General features: G+C 51.4%; 2 protein-coding genes across 6 annotated transcripts; one reads left to right on the top strand and one right to left on the bottom strand.

Annotated features, from left to right (window-relative positions):
• Positions 1–5,608: 5,608 nt before the first annotated feature.
• On the bottom strand, positions 5,609–13,066 carry Fpr2 (formyl peptide receptor 2). Of its 3 annotated transcripts, none has more exons than XM_047528720.1 (3): positions 12,920–13,066; positions 12,551–12,618; positions 5,609–7,776 (listed from the first exon to the last, which is right to left on the bottom strand). In XM_047528720.1, exon 3 carries the CDS (start codon positions 7,763–7,765, stop codon positions 6,710–6,712), a length of 1,056 nt encoding a protein of 351 aa, XP_047384676.1. In that variant the 5' UTR covers positions 7,766–7,776; positions 12,551–12,618; positions 12,920–13,066; the 3' UTR covers positions 5,609–6,709. The 3 variants fall into 3 exon arrangements, with proteins under 3 accessions (XP_047384676.1, XP_047384675.1, XP_047384677.1); XM_047528719.1 differs by having other exon boundaries at positions 12,551–12,622; positions 12,920–13,000; XM_047528721.1 differs by lacking the exon at positions 12,920–13,066 and adding an exon at positions 12,769–12,788.
• Positions 13,067–16,060: 2,994 nt separating this feature from the next.
• On the top strand, positions 16,061–21,368 carry Fpr1 (formyl peptide receptor 1). Of its 3 annotated transcripts, none has more exons than XM_047527152.1 (2): positions 16,061–16,126; positions 19,649–21,368. In XM_047527152.1, the coding sequence occupies exon 2, from the start codon at positions 19,660–19,662 to the stop codon at positions 20,713–20,715; it is 1,056 nt and encodes a 351-aa protein (XP_047383108.1). In that variant the 5' UTR covers positions 16,061–16,126; positions 19,649–19,659; the 3' UTR covers positions 20,716–21,368. The 3 variants fall into 3 exon arrangements, with proteins under 3 accessions (XP_047383108.1, XP_047383106.1, XP_047383107.1); XM_047527150.1 differs by lacking the exon at positions 16,061–16,126 and adding an exon at positions 17,698–17,946; XM_047527151.1 differs by lacking the exon at positions 16,061–16,126 and adding an exon at positions 17,973–19,473.
• Positions 21,369–21,599: the final 231 nt, after the last annotated feature.

Here is a 21,599-nt window from a genome sequence, read left to right as displayed (position 1 = left end):
AAAGTATTTTATCAGCTCTGTGAGTTTCACACAATTTCCACCATTAGCTAGTTAATTCCTTGATCATATCTTTCCAAATTTACACCTTGATTGCAACTTCAAGTGGAAGAGAACACATTAGTCAAAAAAGTAACCATTTGATAACTATTGACCTAAAAGTTAAGAGGAAGGAAGTGTTAGAATTGGAGGGCAGGTTGGGGAGACTCTGGCATGTGTGTGTGTGTGTGTGTGTGTGTGTGTGTGTGTCTGTGTGTTTGTGTCCGTCCTTTCTCCCTGTCAATATCTCGTGTGCTTTATGTATCCATACACAAAGCTGATCCTGATTTAGCCATGCTGATTTACTGGTTGGTGCAATATTGCTGGTGGGAATGGGGAGGCAGAAAGGGTGGAAGGAGACTTCTTTCTAATTATTGATTCTATTAACTGTTCCTAAAAATCTCTTCTTTCAGAAGAACAAAATATCAACAGCTTAGCTTGCTGACACCTGCCACTTCAAGATCAAGGCATGCTCCCAGAGGACCTTGCCCAAGATGTTAGGGACAGCAGCTTTTCTCTCAAGATTTGTTTTGCTGGCTGGACTTCTGCCTAGGTCCTCCTTCCAGTGGCTGCATGGACACCAGTGTGAAGAAGACGGTTTGCTCTGGGGTGTGGACTGTAAGGACATATGTCTTTCCAAGGACTGATATTAGTTCTTAGTCTTCTGTACAGTATTAGCTCTTGTTCTGTTCTTCACTAGAGTATTTATTCAACTGCTAAGAATCAGGAGTATCTAGTTGCATGTCGCAGTTACCAGGGAATCCTTCAGGTGAACAGATTCAGGCTGTGAAGCGGGGCAGCCTCCTGAGTTCTGCCTCAAGACTTTATGAATCAGGGCCAAGGCCTATAATCCCAGCAGCTAGGGAGGCTGAGGCTGGAGGATCCCGAGCTCAAAGCCAGCCTCAGCAAAAGCAACTCGGTGAGACCCTGACTCTAAATAAAATACAAAATAGGGTGGGGGAGTGACTCAGTGGTCGAGTGCCCCTAGTTCAGTCCCCCGTACCCCAGAATAAAAGAATAAACAAAAACTTTATAAATCAGACGCCACGGCGCCATGGTGTACTAGCCCGTATTTGCAAAACTAGCAAAACTGAACCACAGACTCCTCAGGTGACTCTGATGGAACGCCCCTGATGCACATCATCACCGACACGTGGAAGCGGAGCGTGGAGCTGGGGAGGCCTGAACCTGAACCAGAGGGGAAGCGCAGCAGCATCCAGAGATTCTGAGTGGTTTGCACAGATTTTCTTTTATCTAGAAGCAGCGGCAGCTCTTAGGGTGGGGTGGACACAGGAGCAATCTCCAGACGCTCCAGGGTCTGGCCTGTGCATTCCGAAATAAAGGGGACTTCCTGGACTTGAAAGGCAACGTTCCTAGCTCGCAGGTCCCCTGCGGTCCCGGGAGACAGCTCCCCTGGGGTTACCTTGGCGCAGGAGGAATTGCTGAGGACGCGGCCAGACCTCCTTCCGCGGCCAGTGCTTGAGCGGCCGCAAGGTGGCGCTCCCTCCCCAGCCCGTCCTTTGCGCGGCGCCGACCCGGGAGCGCTGCAGAGCGGGCGCTCCAGCCAGCCGCCGCCTTTGGCCCCTCGCTTCTGCCGCTGCCTCCAAACCTAGAGAACCGCGCGGCTCTGTGAGTGGGCGCGCTGCCCCAAGCTGCCTGAATCCACGGTTGAAGCTTTCCTGGCAGGAAGGACAAGGAAGCCGAGTTTGACTCTGTGCGTGTGTGTGTGTGTTTGACTTTTAAAATGTAGAAAATAACAGGCTGGACACGGCGGTGCACACCTGCAATCCCAGACTAGGGAGGCTGAGATCGCAAGTTCAAAGCCAGCCTGGGCAGCTCAGCAAGATCCTGGCTCTAAGTAAAATATCGACCCTGGGTTCAATGTGAGCATGACGATTATTACACCACGAAAAGAAACCACCGCCCAAGTGAAGAAATAGATCCGCGGCAGCAGCATCCCAGGCCCCAGTGACCTCCACCCTCCTTCCCAGCCTCTCCTCTCCTGGCTGTCACCAGCATCTGACTGTCGTGGTCCTTAGCACATCCCTCCCCTCCGTGGTTGGTCTGTGTAGTTACAAACCCCTAGATGTGTATTTTAATCTTGTTGATTTAAGTTTTGACATATAATCAGAATCATATGGTTTATGCTCTATTTTCTATTTTTTCCCCAATATAATATCTAAGAATCGCATATATAGGTGTAGTTTTCTTTTTAATTATTACCAAACAGCAACTCGCTGTGTGACTACACTATAATTTACTTATTCTATTGTTCACAAACTTTTGGGGTTACTATAAACAGTGCTGTAATAAACATTTGTGAATGTGTATGCTATTAAACATGAATACGTACCTATAATTGAGAATATTTACTCAGATGTGGAATTGTTGGTCCTAGGAGAGTAAAAAAAACTCTTAATAGAAATTTCAAGTAGACACAAAAGAAAAGAGTGTAATAATAATTCACCAACTTCAACCATTGTAACTATTTTGTCAATCTTATTTCATTTAGTTTTTCATTCCTTTCTTCTACTCTTGAAATTTTAAAGCAAATTTTAGATATTTTATCATGAATTACTTCAGTCTGTATCTCTAACAGATAAGGACTTTAAAAGCAATATCCACAAGGTCATCACACCAAACCAATTGGGCTTCCAGATAGACACACACCAAGAAAGTCTTCCTGTAGCACTGGGCTTTGTAACCCTGGAAAGAGTAGATCCATGCAATCATGCAGTGTCTTTTAATTTACAGAAACCTGGTGTATACACAGAGGGCATGTGCAGGAGAAAATGTTCACAAAAGATGTCAGATAAAAACTCTTACCAGACATATTCAAAGGATATTCAATATTAAGAACACAACAGTTGGGATGGTGGCACATGCTTATAATCCCAGTGGTTCAGGAGGCTGAGGCAGGAGGATCACAAGTTCAAGGCTAGCTTCAGCAACTTAATGGGACCCTAAGCAACTCAGCAAGACCCTGTCACTAAACAAAATGTTAAAAATGTCTGGAGATGATGTATGTGGCTCAGTGATTAAACACTCCTGGGCTCCATCCTTATAAAAGAAAGGAGGGAGGGAGGGAGAGAAAGAGACAAACACAGGCAACCCCTTTTAATTACGGAACAGAAAACTTAGCATACACCTGAACAAAGAAGATACACAGATGCCAATTAGCACGTGGAAAGATGTGGTGGTTGTGTCCTGTGGGGGAGTCAAACCAGAATGAGATAAGGTGCCCTGTGGGCTGGGGTGGTGGCTCAGTGGTAGAGCGCTTGCCTTGCATGTGTGAGGCACTGGGTTCGATTCTCAGCACCACATATAAAAAAATAAAAATAAAGGTCCATCAACAACTAAAAAAATATTTAAAAAATAAAAAGAAGTGGTCTTGCTCCAGTCCTGACAACACCACATGCCTTGCAGGACGTGGAGGCGTATGACGTGGTCTGTGGGAACCTGACCAGTACAGTCCCCTCAGGGACAGCCTGGTGGTCTCCCTCAGTGTGAAGCACCACACCCTCACCATGCAGCCTAGCCACTGTGCTTCTGGATATTCACCCCAAGGGACTGAAAACTCGTCCACACCAAAACCCACACTTGATGGCACAGAGCCGCTTTGCTCATTACCAAAACCGGTAAGCACCCGAGGTGCCCTTCGCAGGTGAATGGCCGAACGCAGGACACCCAGACATGGGATGTTGCTCAGTGCTAAGGGGAGGGGACTGTCCAACTTTGAGAAGACACGGAGGAAACTTGAATGCACGTTACCACAGGAAAGCAGCCCATCTCAGAAGGCGTACATGCTGTAGGTCCCCCACCCTGTGACATTCAGGAAAAGACAAAACTGCAGCCAGTGAAAAAGATCAGGGCTCACCAGGGGTTCGGGACAGAGGGGGACAAAGTGACAGAGCACAGAGGACTTTTAGGGCAGCTCCGCATGGTCCTATAATGGTGGCGCGTGTCATTGCCCATCTGTCCAAACCCACTGATGTGCACCCTGATGAGACCGCGGCTCTGGGTGACGTGTCAAGAGAGCCTCTTCTGCTGCGGCACACATACTCCCCTGGTGGGGGCTGTGGGTAACGGCAGAGGCTGTGAGAGGGCAGGAGGCATCTGGAAAAGTTCTGTATCTTCTGCCAAATATGCTGTGAATCTGGAACTGCTCTGAAGAAAATAAAGTCTATTTTAAAGGGAAAAAAAATACTGCGGCCGCCTCTCGTGTGCTGATATGATACCGATCTTGCGTCTCGTTGCTTGGAATGCGCTCACAGCTGGACAGAAGGATGGCTGGGGACATTGCTGTGGCTGGGTGATTGACACCCTCTTTGTTAGTGAAGAAGGGGGTGGATGCTGGGGAGCAGGGGAGTCCCTGCCACAGGCCAGCCGTTGGCCACTGGGCAGCCCTCCATACTCTTCTTACCGAACACAATGGTCCCGACCCTCCAAGACCCAGATCCCCAAAGTTCTTGTTCGTTTGTTTGTTGTGGTGCTGGGGAGCAAATGCCAAGGTTTCATCTTGGTGTTTCTGACTCAGGTCTGGAAGCATTTCCATGTGACAAGTGACCCATGAACCTAAAGAACCCTCAACTTCCAAAGACACCCAGTGTAGACAGGATGGTGCTGTGGGTTCCCAACACCCACCTGAAAACTCCTAGTGAGGAAAAGACAAATGGACAGGTTGTGACAGGTACGACTGTATTGCCATCAACCAAGACCAAGACCAGTCAGTGAGAATTCCCTGCCCTGGACACCAGGGGCATTTCTAGTCAGCCCGCAGGGAAGCACGGGTCCTCCCACCTGCGGGTGCAGTGCAGTTCTGGGCGCTCCTGAGTCCCCCTCCTTGCACTTTGCCCTGGTTTCCTTTCCTCTGAGGCCCCATCTGAGTCGGGCATTGAAGATTTTGCATGTCTGGGGAACTTGGAAGAATAGATAGCAGTCAAGAATGCCAATGGCACGGGCCAGATGCTCTGAATCCAAGTGTGAAGAACTCCAGGGGGTGACCTGAGGGCGGGGAGCAGGCGTGGGGCCGGGTAAAGCAGGGGGTGCAGGACTTCTCAGCACGCTGCTGCCCGATGCTCATTGTGAGCTGTTTCCATGAGCAGTTACGTGAAGAAAGCGCGTCCCGGGTTGACTTATTTAAAAGCAAGGCCATCCTGTGACAGTGAGCCAGAGCGCGTGCCTTGAAGCAGCCACTCAAATCCAGAAGCACTCGTGAAAATAGAAGCCGGATGGGAATTTATGAATGCCGTGTGTGGGGACAGGAGCTTACCAAGCAAGGCCTCGCTCGCGTCGAAAGGGCCGGAGAGTATTAAAAATTTCATTAATCACTCAGATTTTTGTGGTAAGGAGGATGGAACCCAAGGGTGTTCTACCACTGAGCTACATCCCTAGCTTTTTTATTTTTTTATTTTGAAATAGGTTCTGGCTAAGTTGCTCAGGCTGACCTCTAACTTGCGATCCTCCAACCTCAGCCTCCTGAGTAGCTGAGATTGCAGGTGTGCACCACTGTGCCCAGCTGGAGATTTTTCTAAATTAGAGATCAAAGATTCTCACTTGACATCTAGGTGATACTATTGTTTATTAATCCATTAATTCACTAAGTATTTATTCATTCATTCAATCAACATAACAGTCATTATTTTATACATGGGGGATAAGGATCCATCAGTGAGAGACACAGAGCGGAATCTCTGCCTTCGGATATTACATTCTCATTGCTTAAAAGAAACCATATCAAGTTCTGTATACAATTTTGTTTTTTCAGGCTATTTGACAGTTTTGAGAAAACAACTACATCCTTGAAAATTACAGTTTACCAAAACTGAAAGAGAAGGAAGGGAAAATTGAATCATTACTATTAAAGAAATTGAACCTGTTATTAAAAATCTTCCCAGGAAAAAAATCCAAGATTCATTGGCTTCACTAGTGAGTTTCTCCAAACATTTAAGAAGGATGTAACACCAGAAAATAGAATCAGAGAACTTACTTCCCAACTCCTTTTAGGAGACCATTCTAAGTGTGATGTAGAATGTAACAAGGACAACAGAGAAAAGTAAAATAAGAGAGCCGTCCTTGCATAGGCACAGATTCCAAAGCAATCAAGTGAGACAGATCATAAATACATAAATACGGCAGGGTGAGTGTGCTGTCTTCCAGGAGGACAAGGGTGATGGGACACTGAGTCAATCCCATTTATGATAAACGGATGAAAAAGATGTGATCTTTATATAAGTAGAAAATGCATTTGCTAAAATCCAACCACTCGTGGTTTTTTTAAAAGGGGAATTTTTAGCAAACAAGGAATAGGAGGAAACTAATCTAGTCTGATATTTTAAAAATAGATACAAAAAGCCTACAGTGAACCTTTCATTTCATGATGAAGTGATATAGTTTTACCCGTCACATATACTCTTTTATCTGAGTCTTATAAATTCATGTCACTCTTCTCTCTTGGACTCTTCTTCCACCTCCACCTAGTCCAAGGTACAAGCTGAGGTCAAATACCAAAAATGGCACCAAGAGTAGTCCCACAGTCTGTTTCTTTCCCCTCAAATCAGGGGACACAGAACGACTTTTTCAGGGTAAATAAGAGCATGGCTCGAGGGAAGAGGAATCGGGAGCTGGGAACCGGGTGGGACCAGGCAGAGCTCCCCATGTCCCGGGTCCCTCCTCACTTTGCCTGTAACTCGACCTCTGCAGGAAGCGAGGAAGAGTTGGTGGCTGTGCTGCTGGACTGGGCCGTGTCCTCGCTCAGGGCCCTCTCCAGACTGGCCGGCAGGGAGTGGACCAGCCTGTCCCGGAAGTCCTGGCCCATGAAGACGTAGAGCATGGGGTTGAGGCAGCTGTTGAAGAAGGCCAGCGAGCTTGTGGGGTTGACCAGGACGTCGAGGATTTTGTACTTACCAGCGAGCAACATCTCTTTGAGCCAGACCGTGCCGAGAAGGGCCACCAGCTGGAAGGGGAACCAGCAGATGAAGAAGGAGGCCACCACAGCAGTAAGGACCCGCAGCGGGCGGCTGGAGTGGATCATGCCCTTCCTGTGGAGCTTGGCAGCGATGAGGCCGTAGCAGACGGCGACGATGGACATGGGCATGCTGAAGCCGACGACGAAGCGGATGATCCCTCTAACGGTCAGCATGGTGATGGCCACCCTCAGCTTCTCCTCAATGGTGTCACCCCAGGACCCAAAGTTGAAGGTGCAGTACACGTTCCCAGCCGGATCCCTGACCGTGGTCAAGAAGATGAAAACCGGCAACGTGAGGACCAGGGCAAGAATCCAGGGCCCCAGGATCACCTTCTTGGCCAGACCTACGGTGCGGTGGTTCTGGGCCCAGACCGGATGCAGGACGCAGATGCAGCGGTCCAGAGCGATGAGGGCGATCAGGAAGACACTTCCGAACAGGTTGATGTCCACCACAATGTGAACCAACTTACAGAGGAACCAGCCAAAAGGCCATTGTTCCCTCATGGCCATGGAGACAATGAGGAAGGGGAGGGTGGCCGTGAAGGAGAAGTCAGCCACGGCCAGGTTCAGGTAACAGATGGTGGTCACCGTGTGCGTCATGCGGAAGCCAGCCACCCAGATCACCAGCCCATTGCCCAGCACCCCAAGGACAAAGGTGACTGCCAGCACCACCAGTGGGAGTATCCGCAGGGCCGCATAGCCAGCGGACTCATAGAGAGACTCTTCAGATCCATTCAGAGGGATGGAGAAGTTGGCGTCCATCCTGCCCACACCTGAAACATGTCAACAGCGGTCACTTCTCAGGTGTGTGTCCACCTCTCAGCATCCCTGTTCAGAGCCTGAATCACCCACCTCCATGGCTCCTGCTCCAAACAGGGAACCTACACTACAAAGCCTCATGGCCAGCAACACCCTGAAATATTGGCACTCTCTTGGATGTTCTTTTGGAAAAGGACAGTTCTTCATGCTCACACCACCATTAGCGTGTGTCCTGCCTCTCAGCAAGATTACTTTACTAAGAAGGCTGCAAGCTTCTCTGCACCAGCAGAACTAACCTGAGAGGGTCCTGGCCGCAGAACTTGGAGCAGAGGCAGCTTCAGCACAGGGGTGAAAGCAGTCAGTAGGTTCAAGTCTGTTTCCACCCGTGACTCAGTGCAAGCACGCCAGCAAGCTCTGCACCTCTTTCAGTCCCTGGTTCATGCAGTCTCCCAGCTCCCTTGACAGCCCCCGATCACTTGTTCAGCCCTCTATTTCAGTAAATTTAAGGGTTTGCTCACCACTACTGTGGACAGCACAGAGCCTGTGGATTCTGAGCTCTCCACCGTAGTAGCTTGAGCGGCGACTGAGGCCGTGTGGCGATGTGTTGCAGCCCGTGGATTCCGTGCAGGAGGAAGTCAGAGGAAAGGTCGACTCTGGACCCACTCTGTCCCTGCCTGATCTCAAGCTCGTCTCTCACTCGGATGCGGAGGATCTGCACGTATTGTACAGCTTGAGTGGGATAGAGTGTGCGAGAGTGGCGTGTTTTGTGGGTATTCGAGCTTCTCATGAGAACCACGCACAGTGTTCATTTCCAGACACAGAATCTTCCTCTGTGGAAGAGCTCTACAGTGTTCCTTGTTTTTAGCTTTTGCAAGAATAAATGGATATTCAGGGCAATTAGAAAACCTGCTGAAGGTCACTTAAATGGGAGAGGAAGGACTTCAATCCAGCGTGGTCTGGAAATAGAGTCGCTGAACACTTACTGTGATGCTCATGATGACCTTGCGAGGTCGCCATGTCATCCCTCCTGCCAGGTGGAAACCACAGCCCCGGGGGTCAGTGCGGGTCCAGCCAGTCAGTGGAGGTGGCAAGATTTGAAAACCAGGCTTCATCAGCTCCACAGCAAACTCCTTTCCCACTCTAACCTGCTACCCCTAAAGACCGCCCGGCATGACGGCACCTGCGGCCATGACTCTCCTCCGTCTCTTCCTTCTCACTCCTCCTGTCCTGGTCTATGTGCACCACAGTCACCGAGGTCCTCTGTGGGACTGTGCAGCCTTGGCAGGTTTCACAGCCTCGGCACTCCTGACATCTGGGGCTGGGCGATTCCTTGTTGAGGGAGACATCACGTACATTATGAGATGCTTAAGAGCATCCTTGGCCTCTATCCACCAGATGCCAGGGGAACGTCCCCTTCAGTGACAACCAAAAGTGTCTTTTGACATTATAAAATGTCCCCCAGGAGGCAAAATCACCCCCGGTTGAAAGCCACTATTGTAGACTACCCAAGCTCTAGAGGCAGATAAAGCTGCATTCTAATCCCATCTTGGCTGCCTCCCTAACATGAGTTCTTGGTCAAAGTCATCTCTCCGAGCCTCAGTTTCCTCCTCTGAAGAAGAGGAGAGGTTTTTATGGTGAAGGCTGAATTTCAGATGAGAACAGATGGAAATCTTCTAGGACAGATGGAGCAAGTGGGGATTGAGCCCAGGGGTGCTTAACCCCTGAGCCACTTCCCCAGCCCTTTTTAATTTTTATTTTGAGGCAGAGTCTCACTAAGTTGCTCATGGCCTTGCTAACATGCTGAGGCTGGCCTTGAGCTTGCAGTTCTCCTGTCTCAGCCTCCTGAGCCACTGGGATCCCAGGTGAGCATCACCTTGCCCTGCAGGAGCAAGTCTGTAGCAAACGGGGTCTCTGTCCTCAGCAGGCTCTGTGCTGTGCACCAGGGTTCAGCTCTGGCCAGGCCGGGTAGAAGTTCCAGGTGCGTGGAGAACAGTGCTCTCCACAGTAGTAGCTGCTCCCTACGAACATCGGCCACCCTCACGCAGCTTCTCCTGGCCTCTGCCCCCGTCTTGGCAGCTTTTGGAGATCTCGTGTGTTAATGTGTGTTAAGCACTCAGAATGCACTCAGAGACCTTGCAAATGCTGTGTGTTGGTTACAGTTAGTACAGTCACTGTGCAGATGAGGGAGTTAAGACTTGGACTGGTTACTTTCATGGTTAAACCTCCCAGAAGAAAGCTAGAGATAGAATTTGAGTCCAGCCTGACCGATTCCTCCAGAACTGTGCTCTGGACCCTCCCCACCCCGAATTTCCTCAACAGACTTGGGTTTCCTCTTCCCACCTCTGAACATCCTACTAAGCACTTAGAAGATATGCTACACTCAATAAGCTCTAGATACTTAAGATGTCAATGCAACAGGAAGGACAGGGACAGACACGGTGATGGGTGTGGCCAGGTCCTTGAGACCCAGCTGGGTCATCTTGGCTGCACCTGTCTGCAGGGCCAAGCGGAACCTGCACCTGCAGAGGGACTTGCTCTGGTGCTGGCGGCCCCTGTGGTGAGGATGGACCAATCCTCCGTAATGACAACATCCTCACTGTGGGACAGAGGAAACGCAGCCCAGAGGGGGGAAGTGACTTGCCCAACGTGCCGGTCATTAAGGGGGGCCACTGAATTTCACATCCATAGATTTCAAGTGAAAACAGCACTTCCTCGCTAACTCACCGGACTCCACAGCACACTCACTTTCCCGCCTTTCCCATGCTTCCGCTGTCCCCTGGAACCACCTGACTCCCTCTGTGATCCCTGCACCCAGCTCAGGATCCACCTGCACTGGTCACGGCGGGCACAGAGCCGTCTTCATTCTGCATTTGCTGGGTGGGGCCCTTCTCTCATCCTCCCAGCAGACCACCTCCTGCATTTCCTTACCCACCAAGACTTACCTCCCCCCAGGTCATTCTCACAGGCCTATAAGCACGACCATATCCTCCATATCCTCCCCCTTTCTAGAAGCCATCCCCGGCCTCTGTTCCTTCCAGCTTCAGCCCTGCGCCTCTGAGGACACCTCTCTGTGAAAGAAGCCCGCCGCCAGGCATTAGTGGGCTGTCTCTAACTGCCCTGTCCTCTTCTCACGGTGTCTCGGGACTCACTGCATATCAACTGACGACCCCCATCTGGCCTAATCCTCCCCAGGGACATCCTGCCACCAGTGACTAGGCCCATCAGGCCTCTTCCTCCCGGGAATGCTTCTCATGCGTAGGTGATGAAATGCACATAGCACACATTCTTGGTTATCTTTATAGCTCAACTGGCCACTTTCTCTTTAAATGGTGGGCTGCACCCAAGTCCACGCTCACCAGCCTCCGCCAGAGTCTTTCCACAGGTGAGACTATCCAGTCTCCTGCGTCAGGAGTCAGGCTGACACCTGTTAACTGAGGTCGTCACCTGAGCCACTCCTGCGGCTTCCTGACATCTCCCCAGGGGCGTCCCAGCACCCTGACCTGACACTGCCCAGACCAGACTCCTCCCAAATGGCCGCTCTCCCATCACTGTCTGTTTGGAGCTTACGTGTTCACCTGTTAAAGCTCCAAATACAGAACTTATCTTTGATTTCTTTTTCTTTGCCCTCCGATCCAGTTCAAGACCTACTGACTCTGAATGTCCTGAGCACACAGTAGACTCCTCCCCACCACCGCTATGCTGGCCATGGCCCCTCAAATCTTCACCAACCTTGCAAATGACTTGGTCCTGAACCTGCTGCCTAACCCCTCCCCACCCTATCCATTCTCCAGACAGACACTAAATGAGGTGTGTGTGTGTGTGTGTGTGTGTGCGCGCGCGCATGTGTGTGATGCTAGGGCTTGAACTCAGCTGGACAAGTACTCTACCGCTGAGCTATAGCCCCAGTTCTTTTTATTCTGAGACAGGGTCTCACTAAATTTCCCAGGCTGACCTCTAACTTTCCATCCTCCTGCCTCAGCCTCCAGAGAACCGGGGATTACAGGTATGTGCCCCTGCACCTGGCCCAAATGATCTTTCAAAAGGACAAATGAGATCATGACATTAAAGCCAAGCATGCTGGTATCAGTCTGCAGTCCTGGTTATTCAGGAGGCTGTGGCAGGAGCCCAGGAGTTGAGGCCAGCCTGGGCTGCCTGAGTGAGACCCCATTTCAAAACACATAACTTTAAAAAGTCACGATGTTGCTTGGTTCAGCACTGCCCAGCAGTATCAACTCAGATCTACCCACCGCGCTGTGGCCTCATGGAGCTCCTTGGAGTCCTTGAATGTGCAAGCTCGCTGCCCCCTCGGGGACCTGCATTTGTGTCCCCTGCTGCTCACTGCGCTCTTCCTCTTCCTTATGAGCCACCCTTGCCCGGCTCCTCCTGAATATTCATAGCGTCATCTTAAATTCTAAGTCCTCACCAACCAGGGCTGTAGAGCCACCCCTGCAGCAGGCACGGCCTGCCTCACCGAATGTGTTTCCAGTTCATTTGCCCGTTGATTTACTTTCCTTCCTAGTCACCCTCTGTGCCAGGCTGCCAGCTGCACAGGACTACCAACTCATTCAAGGCTGCCTCTCTGGAGTCACACTGCCCAACAGAAACATTTGTGAGCCACAAATGTGAGCCACCTGGCTACAGTTTTCCAGTAGCCAGGGTGGAAAAAAAAGTTTTGAGATTCAGGGGGAAGTTAATGATATGTTTTATTTAACCCAACATATCAAAAAGAATATCACTGGAGCATGTAACCAAAGTAAAAATTGTACAGATGGGTGTGGTGGAGCATACCTGTAATTCCAGCTACTCCAAAGGCTGAGGCAGGAGAATCCTGAGTTGGAGGCCACCTTAGTGAGGACCTGCCTCAAAAAGGAAAAAAAAAAAAATCAATAAATGAATATTAATTAATTAATTATTCTGTTTATTTATCATTATGAATAAATAAATGAAATACAAACAATTAACAAAATAGCTACATCTTTTTTTTTACACTCTGACTTTGAATATACCAAATGTATTTTGCCCTCAGCACATTCCAGAGCTGAGGTGCTGTCTGGGGTGGCAGGGGGTCTGATCCTGCTCTGCTCCGCGGTTCAGCAGGTGTCTGTCATGTAACAGGCCGTCAAACAATAATTTTTAAATTGTCAAACCCCGACTTACTACAGGCCGGGGTCCTTCTCCTGCAGCTTCTGGCTTCCTGTGGAGTGACTCAGGCTCTCTCAGCTGCGGCAGAGCCTTTATTGGAGTGGGAGGGGCACAGTGGGCCAGGGCCCATCATGTGACAGAAGCCCGAGGTGTCACGGGATCTGTCCACGACGGGCTCTTCTGACATGTCTGCTGTCCCCGGATATCAGGGGTCAGGGAATCGGGGTGCCTAGACTTTCTTGAGAGTCAGGAAAACGAAGGAAGCAACGCCCAAGGTGAGAAGAATCAGAGAGAGGCGCGGAAGACAGAGCTGGGGAAGCGGAGCTCACTCCTCTGCTGGCGCAATGCCTCAGAGACAGGATGCTGGGGTTTTCCACACCAGGTAACTCTCCAGTTCTCTGTGGACACCAGCTGGGTGTCCTGCAGCTCAGCTCTGTGCCTACCCCTCCCAGATGCAAGGGGAGCGGGCAGAGCGCCACCTCTCAATGGGAACTTTGTGTCACCTGCAAAACACTGCATCAAGGCACGGGGAGACCCCGTCACCCAGGCAGGGGCCCGCGGGAGGAGCACAGCGCATCGGGGAGACCCCGTCACCCAGGCAGGGGCCCGCGGGAGGAGCAGAGAGCATCTGCGACTGCGGTTGCCACACGCAGCACCAGCGATGGAGCAGCTAGAGGGACAGAATGGCTTTCCTCCCGGTGCTGGAGGTCCGCAGTCCCAGATCCAGACCTGGCTGTGGCTTATGGACGGCCCCCTCTCCGCACCTCCACGTGGCCTGTGCTCTGTGCCTGTCTCTTCCTCCTAATCTCCTCCTAACAGGACACCAGTCCACCCTAAAGACCTCACTTTAGCTTAGTGGCCTGATCCAAGGGCCCACCCTGAGCAGCCACGTTCTGAGCTGCTTCAGCATAGGAACTGTAAGAACCGGAGAGGGGCACCACACAGCGGAACTGGGAAGAACCACCCAAGACAAGGTGGAGAGGGGCCCAAAGGGACAGATGAGCAAGATGATGTGCCTGAAGTTCAAGAGCAAGGCCGGAGCTGGAGACAGGGGCTGGGGGCTGCTGGCGGTGGGGTGGCAGAACATGAAGCTCGAGGGGTCCACACAGAGAGAATGCACAGTCGGAGGCAAAGAGGGTTCTTCTAGTTACTGGGATATTTGTGTTCGCTGCACAGGAATTCATGGCGAGTATGCACAGCAGTTATAGTATTTGCTCAATTAAAACAGAAGACCTCTGTAAATTGTATGACTCTTGACTCAGAGCTGAAGAGACTCAGGGCGGTTCATCCTGGGGTCAAATGAGTCAAGAAGGGTTTTTACATTTTTTTTACTGGTTGAAGAAAAACCAAAAGAGCATTTCATGACATGGAGAAATGACATAAAAGGGCAGGGTGGGGCTCAGTGGTCACCAGCTTGCCTGGCATGCACGGGGTCCTGGGCTCCATCTCCAGCACCAGGGAAAACAGGCACCAAATCCAGTTGCAGTGTCCTGAGGTGAAGCATGTGGGCACACAGGGACATGTGGCTCCACCGACTCCGGCTGTCCTCCTGTGGGTCAGCAGGGCTGAGCAGCTGGCAAGGACCCTGTGCCCTGCCAAATGTGGAGTCTTGCTCTCTGGTCCTTCACAGAAAACACTGGCCCCAGGCTCGATGACTGGTCAGTCACACAACTGGTGGCCGGTGGGCCCGGTTCCAGCCCCGGTGGCACCATCCCAGGGTCACCGCCGTCTCGGGCAGTCCTGGCACTCCCTGGGTGGAGGGCGTGGGCAGCAGGCTCAGGGATCCCCGGGCAGGGCCCCAGAGCCACTTCCCTTGGGCCTTGGCTGGATTGGGCAAGGGGGCCCCCTGGGTGGAGGCCGCTTTGAGACTTTCCTTCTTTTCTTCAGCCTAACTACGCCAGGCGCACACGCTTGTCTCTGCGCACGTTTGCAGATCCTGGTGTGCTAACTGCGGACTGTTTGGTGGCAGTGAACAGAACCTGCTTGCAGGGACCAGGCAGGGGCACCCAGGAAAGACCGCCAGCTTGACAAGATGCCGGATGTGCTGGGCCGCGCTCTCTGCAGAGTCCTTGTCTCTGGGCCTCTCTTGGTCCTTCTCCACCAGGCACAGTAGTGTCCCTGCCGTTCTCCTCACTTGACTTCTCCCCCAAGTTTGCCTTCCTCTCAGATGTTTTCCATTGTTACCCTTCCTCCCTCGGGAGTCTTCTGAAATACGACCACGAATGAATTTTTATAAACTGTGAATCTAAACATATCTCATTTCTGATTTTAAAAAAAATCTTCAGCGATGCCCTGTGTCTTCCCCTGGCTCGGGGATGCTGCGGTGTGATGCAGGAGGGATGGCAGCTGTCTTGCAGCCAGAAGGTGTCAATAAGGAAGAAATCCACAGTATTTAGGGATGATAAAGTGGGCAAATTCAAATAAATATGAATCATGATCATATTATTTCAACAGAACCTAATCTACTCCTACCCACCTCCAAAATCTTACAAAGTAAGCCATAAATGTTGTCCTCGGTTTCATTGTTAAGTGAGGTTGTACATTACCTATAATTGAGGACACGCTAATTGAAATAAGACATTGGGAATGATGTTTGTAGGATGAGTGTCCTTACCTCTGCTCTGTTTTTCCATGTTTCTTTACATCACTCTGAGCCTTCGGTGACACCTAAGTTTCAGAAGCCCGGCACCTGGCAGGCGTGGCCAGTGGTGGCTAAGTGAAGGTGCTCAGGTCTGTCCGACTGTCCCAGCCTCCACCCTCCCTTCCCCTCTCTGCTCCAGGCTCCTCTCTCACCTGCCTTGCTGCCTTTCGCTGCTTATCACAAGATCTTTCTCACCTTGTGACTCACCCTTTCTTTATCTTGATTTCTCGAGGGAGAAGGGGCCTGCACACCCAGATTGCCTGACCCTTGACATGGGGAAGTCTGAGCATCTGCACCCACAGAGGATCTAGGCTGGAAAACACCCAGGTGCTCAAGTTTCTAAGAGGGCCAGGGCATTCCCCAGATGCATTTGAAACAGGGGCCCCATCAGCATGTCCTTGGGGTCATTTTGAATCACTAGGAGTCCTGGTTTCCTGTTTCCTTTTGCCCAATTGGTTTGGGTTCCTGTCCCTTCCCCTGCCCCCGGGTATATCTTCTGCTGACTCTCAGGACTGGTGTCACTCCCCAGGGGATAAGGACTCAGAACTTCCCAGAGCAAGGACCACAGCCGAGACACACAGGTGAGAAGCACGGCCTGAGACTGAGGCGCCGGGCAAGGGTGTGCTGAGCAGACTGTGGGGTCCGTGAGCCCTTGGGTTAGGTCCTAGAGAAAGATGGGTTGAAGACGTGCACACGGCAGACGCACGTCCCTCTTCCAGGACTCTCTGCTGTGAAGGAGAGGTAGCCAAAGAATGGGCTGGAAAATCAAGAATGGTGGGAAATCAGAGGGCGATTTTTTGAAGATAAGTGGCTCTGGAACACACTGGGGTGCTGACTAAGAATGGGGGAGTGGAGAGAGGCTATGGGCGCTGCAGGAGGAAGGGGGTCAGGGCAGGAAACGGGATGGGTGGCTCCGGAGGAGGAGGACAGCATGGGTCTTGGGCCGGGATCTTGGGCTCTGGTCATGGAGCCGAAGCCAGGGAACAGCAGCTCTGAGCAGCCAGGACGGTGGCTTTGCTGGGGCAGGAAGCAAGGGCATCGGCTGTGGGAGGGAGAGGAGTTCAGAGCTCTGAGGAGAAAGAAGGACTGAAGGCGTTATGCTGGGTCATGGGAAAGTGAGTGTCCCACGCCGCTCCACGGAGAGTGGGGTCCCGGACATGGCAGGGGAAAACCCAGCTCTGCCCCCTCCAGAATTGCAAACTTGGGTCACGCCCCGCTGCAAGCCCGAGTTCTATCTTCTGAAGTCTGGTGTCCTTATGGAGCTCGGGGAGATCAGAAGATGTGGCCGCGCGGCAGGCTGGCGGAGGGGTGCAGGAAAGGGCAGCACTGGGTCCGGCTCACTGGGAATCAGGGAACGGGGTCCGCGCCCACGGGAATCAGGGCGCGGGGTCCACTCCCACGGGGAATCAGGACACGGGGTCCGTGCCCATTGGGAATCAGGGAACGGGGTCCGCGCCCACGGGGAATCAGGACACGGGGTCCGTGCCCATTGGGAATCAGGGAACGGGGTCCGTGCCCACGAAGAATCAGGGCATAGGGTCCGCTCCCACGGGTTTGGCGCCCACTGGGAATCAAGGCACCGGGTCCATGTGTCTGGGGAATCAGGGCTTCTCCCCTGCACTGTGGGGGAGCCTTAGCTGGCAGCTTTCCTTCTCTGCCCCGTCCTATCATTGCAGCATCCTCCTTATTCATTGCACAAACCTTTTGATGGGTTGCCTTAGAGATCTTGAGGACAAACAGTCCTCCCACAGTCCCTCTGGCTGACTGGAGGTGGGGGAAAACATCTCCAAGCCGTTTCTGAGACGGAAGAGCATTGAGGTTCGGCAGAAACGTGAACTCTGCCTGCAGTTTTAAACGCCCAGCAGACACTTCATAAGGCAAGAAGCAGCAAGTGGCTTTAGTTTTACTGCACAATTTAATTAAATGATTATATAGCTGGATATAGCCAAACTATTATCATTTCAATGTAGTCAATGTAAAAGTTGTTGTTATTATTATTATTATTATTATTATTATTATTATTATTTTGGTACCAGGGATTGAACCCAGGGGTGCTTGACCACTGAGCAACATCCCCAGCCCTTTTTGTATTTTTATTTAGAGACAGGGTCGCACTAAGTTGCTGAGGCCCTCACTAAGCTGAGGCTGGCCTAACTTACAATCCTCCTGCCTCAGCCTCCTGAGCCACTGGGCTTACAGGTGTGCGCCACTGTGCCCAGTTATCAAAGTTATCAATAAGATATTACACGTTACTTTCTTCATATTACGTCTTCCAAATCTAATGGATATTTTACTCTTACAGCCCATCTCAAATAGGACTGGCCATGTTACAAGTACTTAAACATGAGGAACACCTGCCATGGGAGACGACATGTCTGTAGAGGTGGCCCAGCACAACAGGGTCAGAGAGAACCCGGGCTATTGGAAGACCCCAGGCATTTAGCTTACATGCCCTAAATCTGCATGAGGTGTATCATACTAAAAAAAATACAAACAGAAACCCCCACCACCCTAGCATTACTCAGTATGGGTGTTAATCTGTCATCTGTCACTGACTGAGCCTCTTGGTGCTAATCCATTTCATCTCACAACCACTCTTTTCTTTTCTTTTCTTTTCTTTTCTTTTTGGAATCAACTGTGGATATTATTAGTGTTGGAAATCTGCTGCAAAGACTAGAAGAGATCAAAGCCCTTGGGCTGAGCCTGGCTTGTACTCTGCATGTCAAATCTCCTGAGATCTCATGCAGTTTGGACGGTTATTTCTATCTTGCTCTTCTGCATCCCTGAGAGTCTGGAGCCCATCCAGCAGGCAGAGGAGAGCATCCCATCCACCCGCCAGGATAATCCCAGAGGCCAGAGGAGACAAGGTCCCCTGACCCGGCTCCCTGTGGCACAGGGTCCACCCTGAACCCTTGCCAGTGCCATCGGTGGCCCCTCTCTGATGCCGTCCACCTCATTCAAAGCTCATGAGTATTCATCATGACCCGCCTGCCACAGCAGTGGAGGGAGGGCCCCTGGTGACCCCTGAGAGAGAGGAGGCAGTTCCTGGAAGGAAAGCTGGTACTGGTCAGTCCTCCTGCTGAGAGCAAGGGTGGTAGGTCGGAGCTCACGCAGCCTCAAGGAGGAGATGAGGCTGCCTCCCACCTGCTTCCTCGTGTCCAGGCACCGCTTTGCTTTTTGTAAGTTGTGGCAAAATACACACAACATAAAGTTTACATTTTAAGTGTACAATACGTTGGTAGTAGTTGCCCTTAAAATGTTATGTAACAGTAACACCATCTAGTTCTAGAACTTTTTCCTCACTCCAAATTAAAATCTGTACCAAATAACTATTTATTCTCCTCTTCCCCAGCTTCTGCACTCACTAACTGCTTTTCTTTTTCATTGGTGGAACTTGAAATTGAACTTGAGGAGGGGATACTACACCCCTGAGATACACCCCCAGCCACCACCACCCTGTTTAATTTTTTTTATTTTGAGACAAGATCTAGCTAAGTTGCTTAGGCTGGCCTGAGACTTGTGTGGTCCTCCTGCCTCAGCCTCCGTAGTAGCTGGGGTCACAGGTGTGTGCCAGCGTGCCCGGTCACTAATCTGCTTCCTCCCTCCAAATTTGCCTATTCTGGATCTTCGCTGCAAGTGGAATCTTAAACCTGTGCTATCTTGTGTCTAGCTTCTTTAGTATCACGTTTTCAAAGCTCGTCTATGTGGTAGCCTGTGTGGACACTTCATTCCTTTTTATGGCTAGTGATCTTCCGTTGTGTGGAAGCGCAGTGTTTTGTGTACCCACGCATCTGCTGCTCGACACCCGGTTGTTGCCCCCCGGCTGTTGTGCAGAGTGCCGCCTTGCGCGTTGGTGTTCAGTCTGCTCGGCGGCGGGAGCCTTGCATGGGAGAGCGGCAGGAACTTAAGATGCACTCTCACCCAGCAGGTCTGTGATGAGGTGGCCCATTGCTAGAAGTGGGTAGATACAGGGGACAGAGGCGGCCTTGTCCTAGCTGGCGTGGGAGCCCTAGAGGGAAGCGAAGGAGTGTGAGCGGAAGGCAGCGGGGGAGAGGCTACATGTGGGCCCGTGACTAAAACATGCCATTGCTGAACTACTTCAGGTGCGGACAGGATGCAGCTCAACTCCTCTCTCCCCATGAATGCATCTGCAGGGGTGCAGGCTGCCTCTGCCGGCTACGTTGTCCTGGACGTCTTCTCGTACTTGGTGCTGGCGGTCACCTTTGTCCTCGGCGTGCTGGGCAACGGGCTGGTGATCTGGGTGGCTGGCTTCCGCATGACCCGCACGGTCACCACCATCTGCTACCTGAACCTGGCCGTGGCCGATTTCTGTTTCACTTCCACTCTGCCCTTCCTCACGGTCTCCAAGGCCATGGGGGGACACTGGCCCTTTGGCTGGTTCCTCTGCAAGTTCATTTTTACTATAGTGGACATCAACCTGTTCGGAAGCGTCTTCCTGATCGCCCTCATCGCTCTGGACCGCTGCATCTGCGTCCTGCATCCAGTCTGGGCCCAGAACCACCGCACCATAGGCCTGGCCAAGAGGGTGATCCTGGGGCCCTGGATCTGCGCTCTGCTCCTCACTTTGCCAGTTATCATCCGCGTGACAACCGTGACAATGCGTGGGACCGGGAGGACAGCCTGCACTTTTGACTTCTCTCCCTGGACCAGAGACCCTGCAGAGAAGATGAAGGTGTCCGTCATCATGCTGACGGTGCGAGGGATCATCCGCTTCGTCGTCGGCTTCAGCATGCCCATGTCCATCGTCGCCGTCTGCTACGGCCTCATCGCCACCAAAATCCACAAACAAGGCCTGATCAGATCCAGCCGCCCCTTACGGGTCCTCTCTTTTGTTGTAGCGGCTTTTTTTCTCTGCTGGTTCCCGTATCAGGTTGTGGCCCTCATAGGCACCATCAGAGTCCGGGACCTCTTGAGAGGTATGGGCAGTGACCTCAGAGTAGCGGTCAGCGTGACGAGCTCGCTGGCCTTCTTCAACAGCTGCCTCAACCCCATGCTCTACGTCTTCATGGGCCAGGACTTCCGGGAGAGACTGATCCACTCCCTGCCGGCCAGTCTGGAGAGGGCCCTGAGCGAGGACGCGGCCCAGCCCAGCAGCACAGCCACCAACTCTTCCTCGCTTCCTGCAGAGGTCGAGTTACAGGCAAAGTAAGGAGGGACCCGGGACCCGGCCAGCTCCAGTCCCGCTTCCTCTCTGCTCAATTTACACTGTCTCCCAGGCATTTGCAGCTCATCTCTTGCCCTTGATTTGGGGGGAAGGAACAGATGTGAGGCCACTTTTGATGTCTTTTTTATTTTTAATTTGGGGACCTCTGTTTGGTCAGAGGTGAGAAAAGAGATCATGCATCACCATTAACCCAAGAGTCCAGGTGGATACCTGTTCTTGTAACATCACTAACAATATCCACTTCCATTCCCAAAAATGTCCAGGTGGACAATCAATTGTTCGGTCACCTTAGGAAATGAAGGAGGAGAGAGAAGCATGCCTTAAGTCAGAGAAAAAAATAAAAGCAGGTGCTTTCTAAGAGGCCTCAGGCCAAAAAGTAAGTAAACTATGGAACTCTGGAGATGTCAGCTGAAGCCCTTGAACTACCCGGAATACAGCCTGTTTCCTCCTGGGGTAAATGCTGGGAAACCCATTGTCCTTCCCTCAGGGTGGGCCTACGGGGCTCTGTTCTGGTTTCAGTGAATGAATCCAGTTCACGGAGTACCTGGTGCTTGTCATCCCGCCCTGAGCGCAGTTCACCGCGAGTGGAACCCAGGAATTCCCCTAATTTTTTAAAAAAATCTTTGTTTAGTTGTCAATGGATCTTTTATTTTATTTATTTATATGTGGTGCTGAGTATTGAACCCAGGGCTTCACACCTCAACTCCAGCCCCTAAATTTCTTTAAAAGCTGCTTGCACAAGACCCTCCGACTTGGAACACGCTTCAGAGAAGTTTGGCGACCTGAGATGTGTACCCAGCAGCCCACAGCACCGTGGGCATGTCGGGCTGGACTTCAGACACCCTCCTTCCGGAAGTCCATCCTCCCTC

Source organism: Sciurus carolinensis, chromosome 16, assembly GCF_902686445.1.
Source record: "Sciurus carolinensis chromosome 16, mSciCar1.2, whole genome shotgun sequence".
Lineage (NCBI taxonomy): Eukaryota > Metazoa > Chordata > Mammalia > Rodentia > Sciuridae > Sciurus > Sciurus carolinensis.
This window is presented reverse-complemented; position numbering and strand designations above follow the sequence as displayed.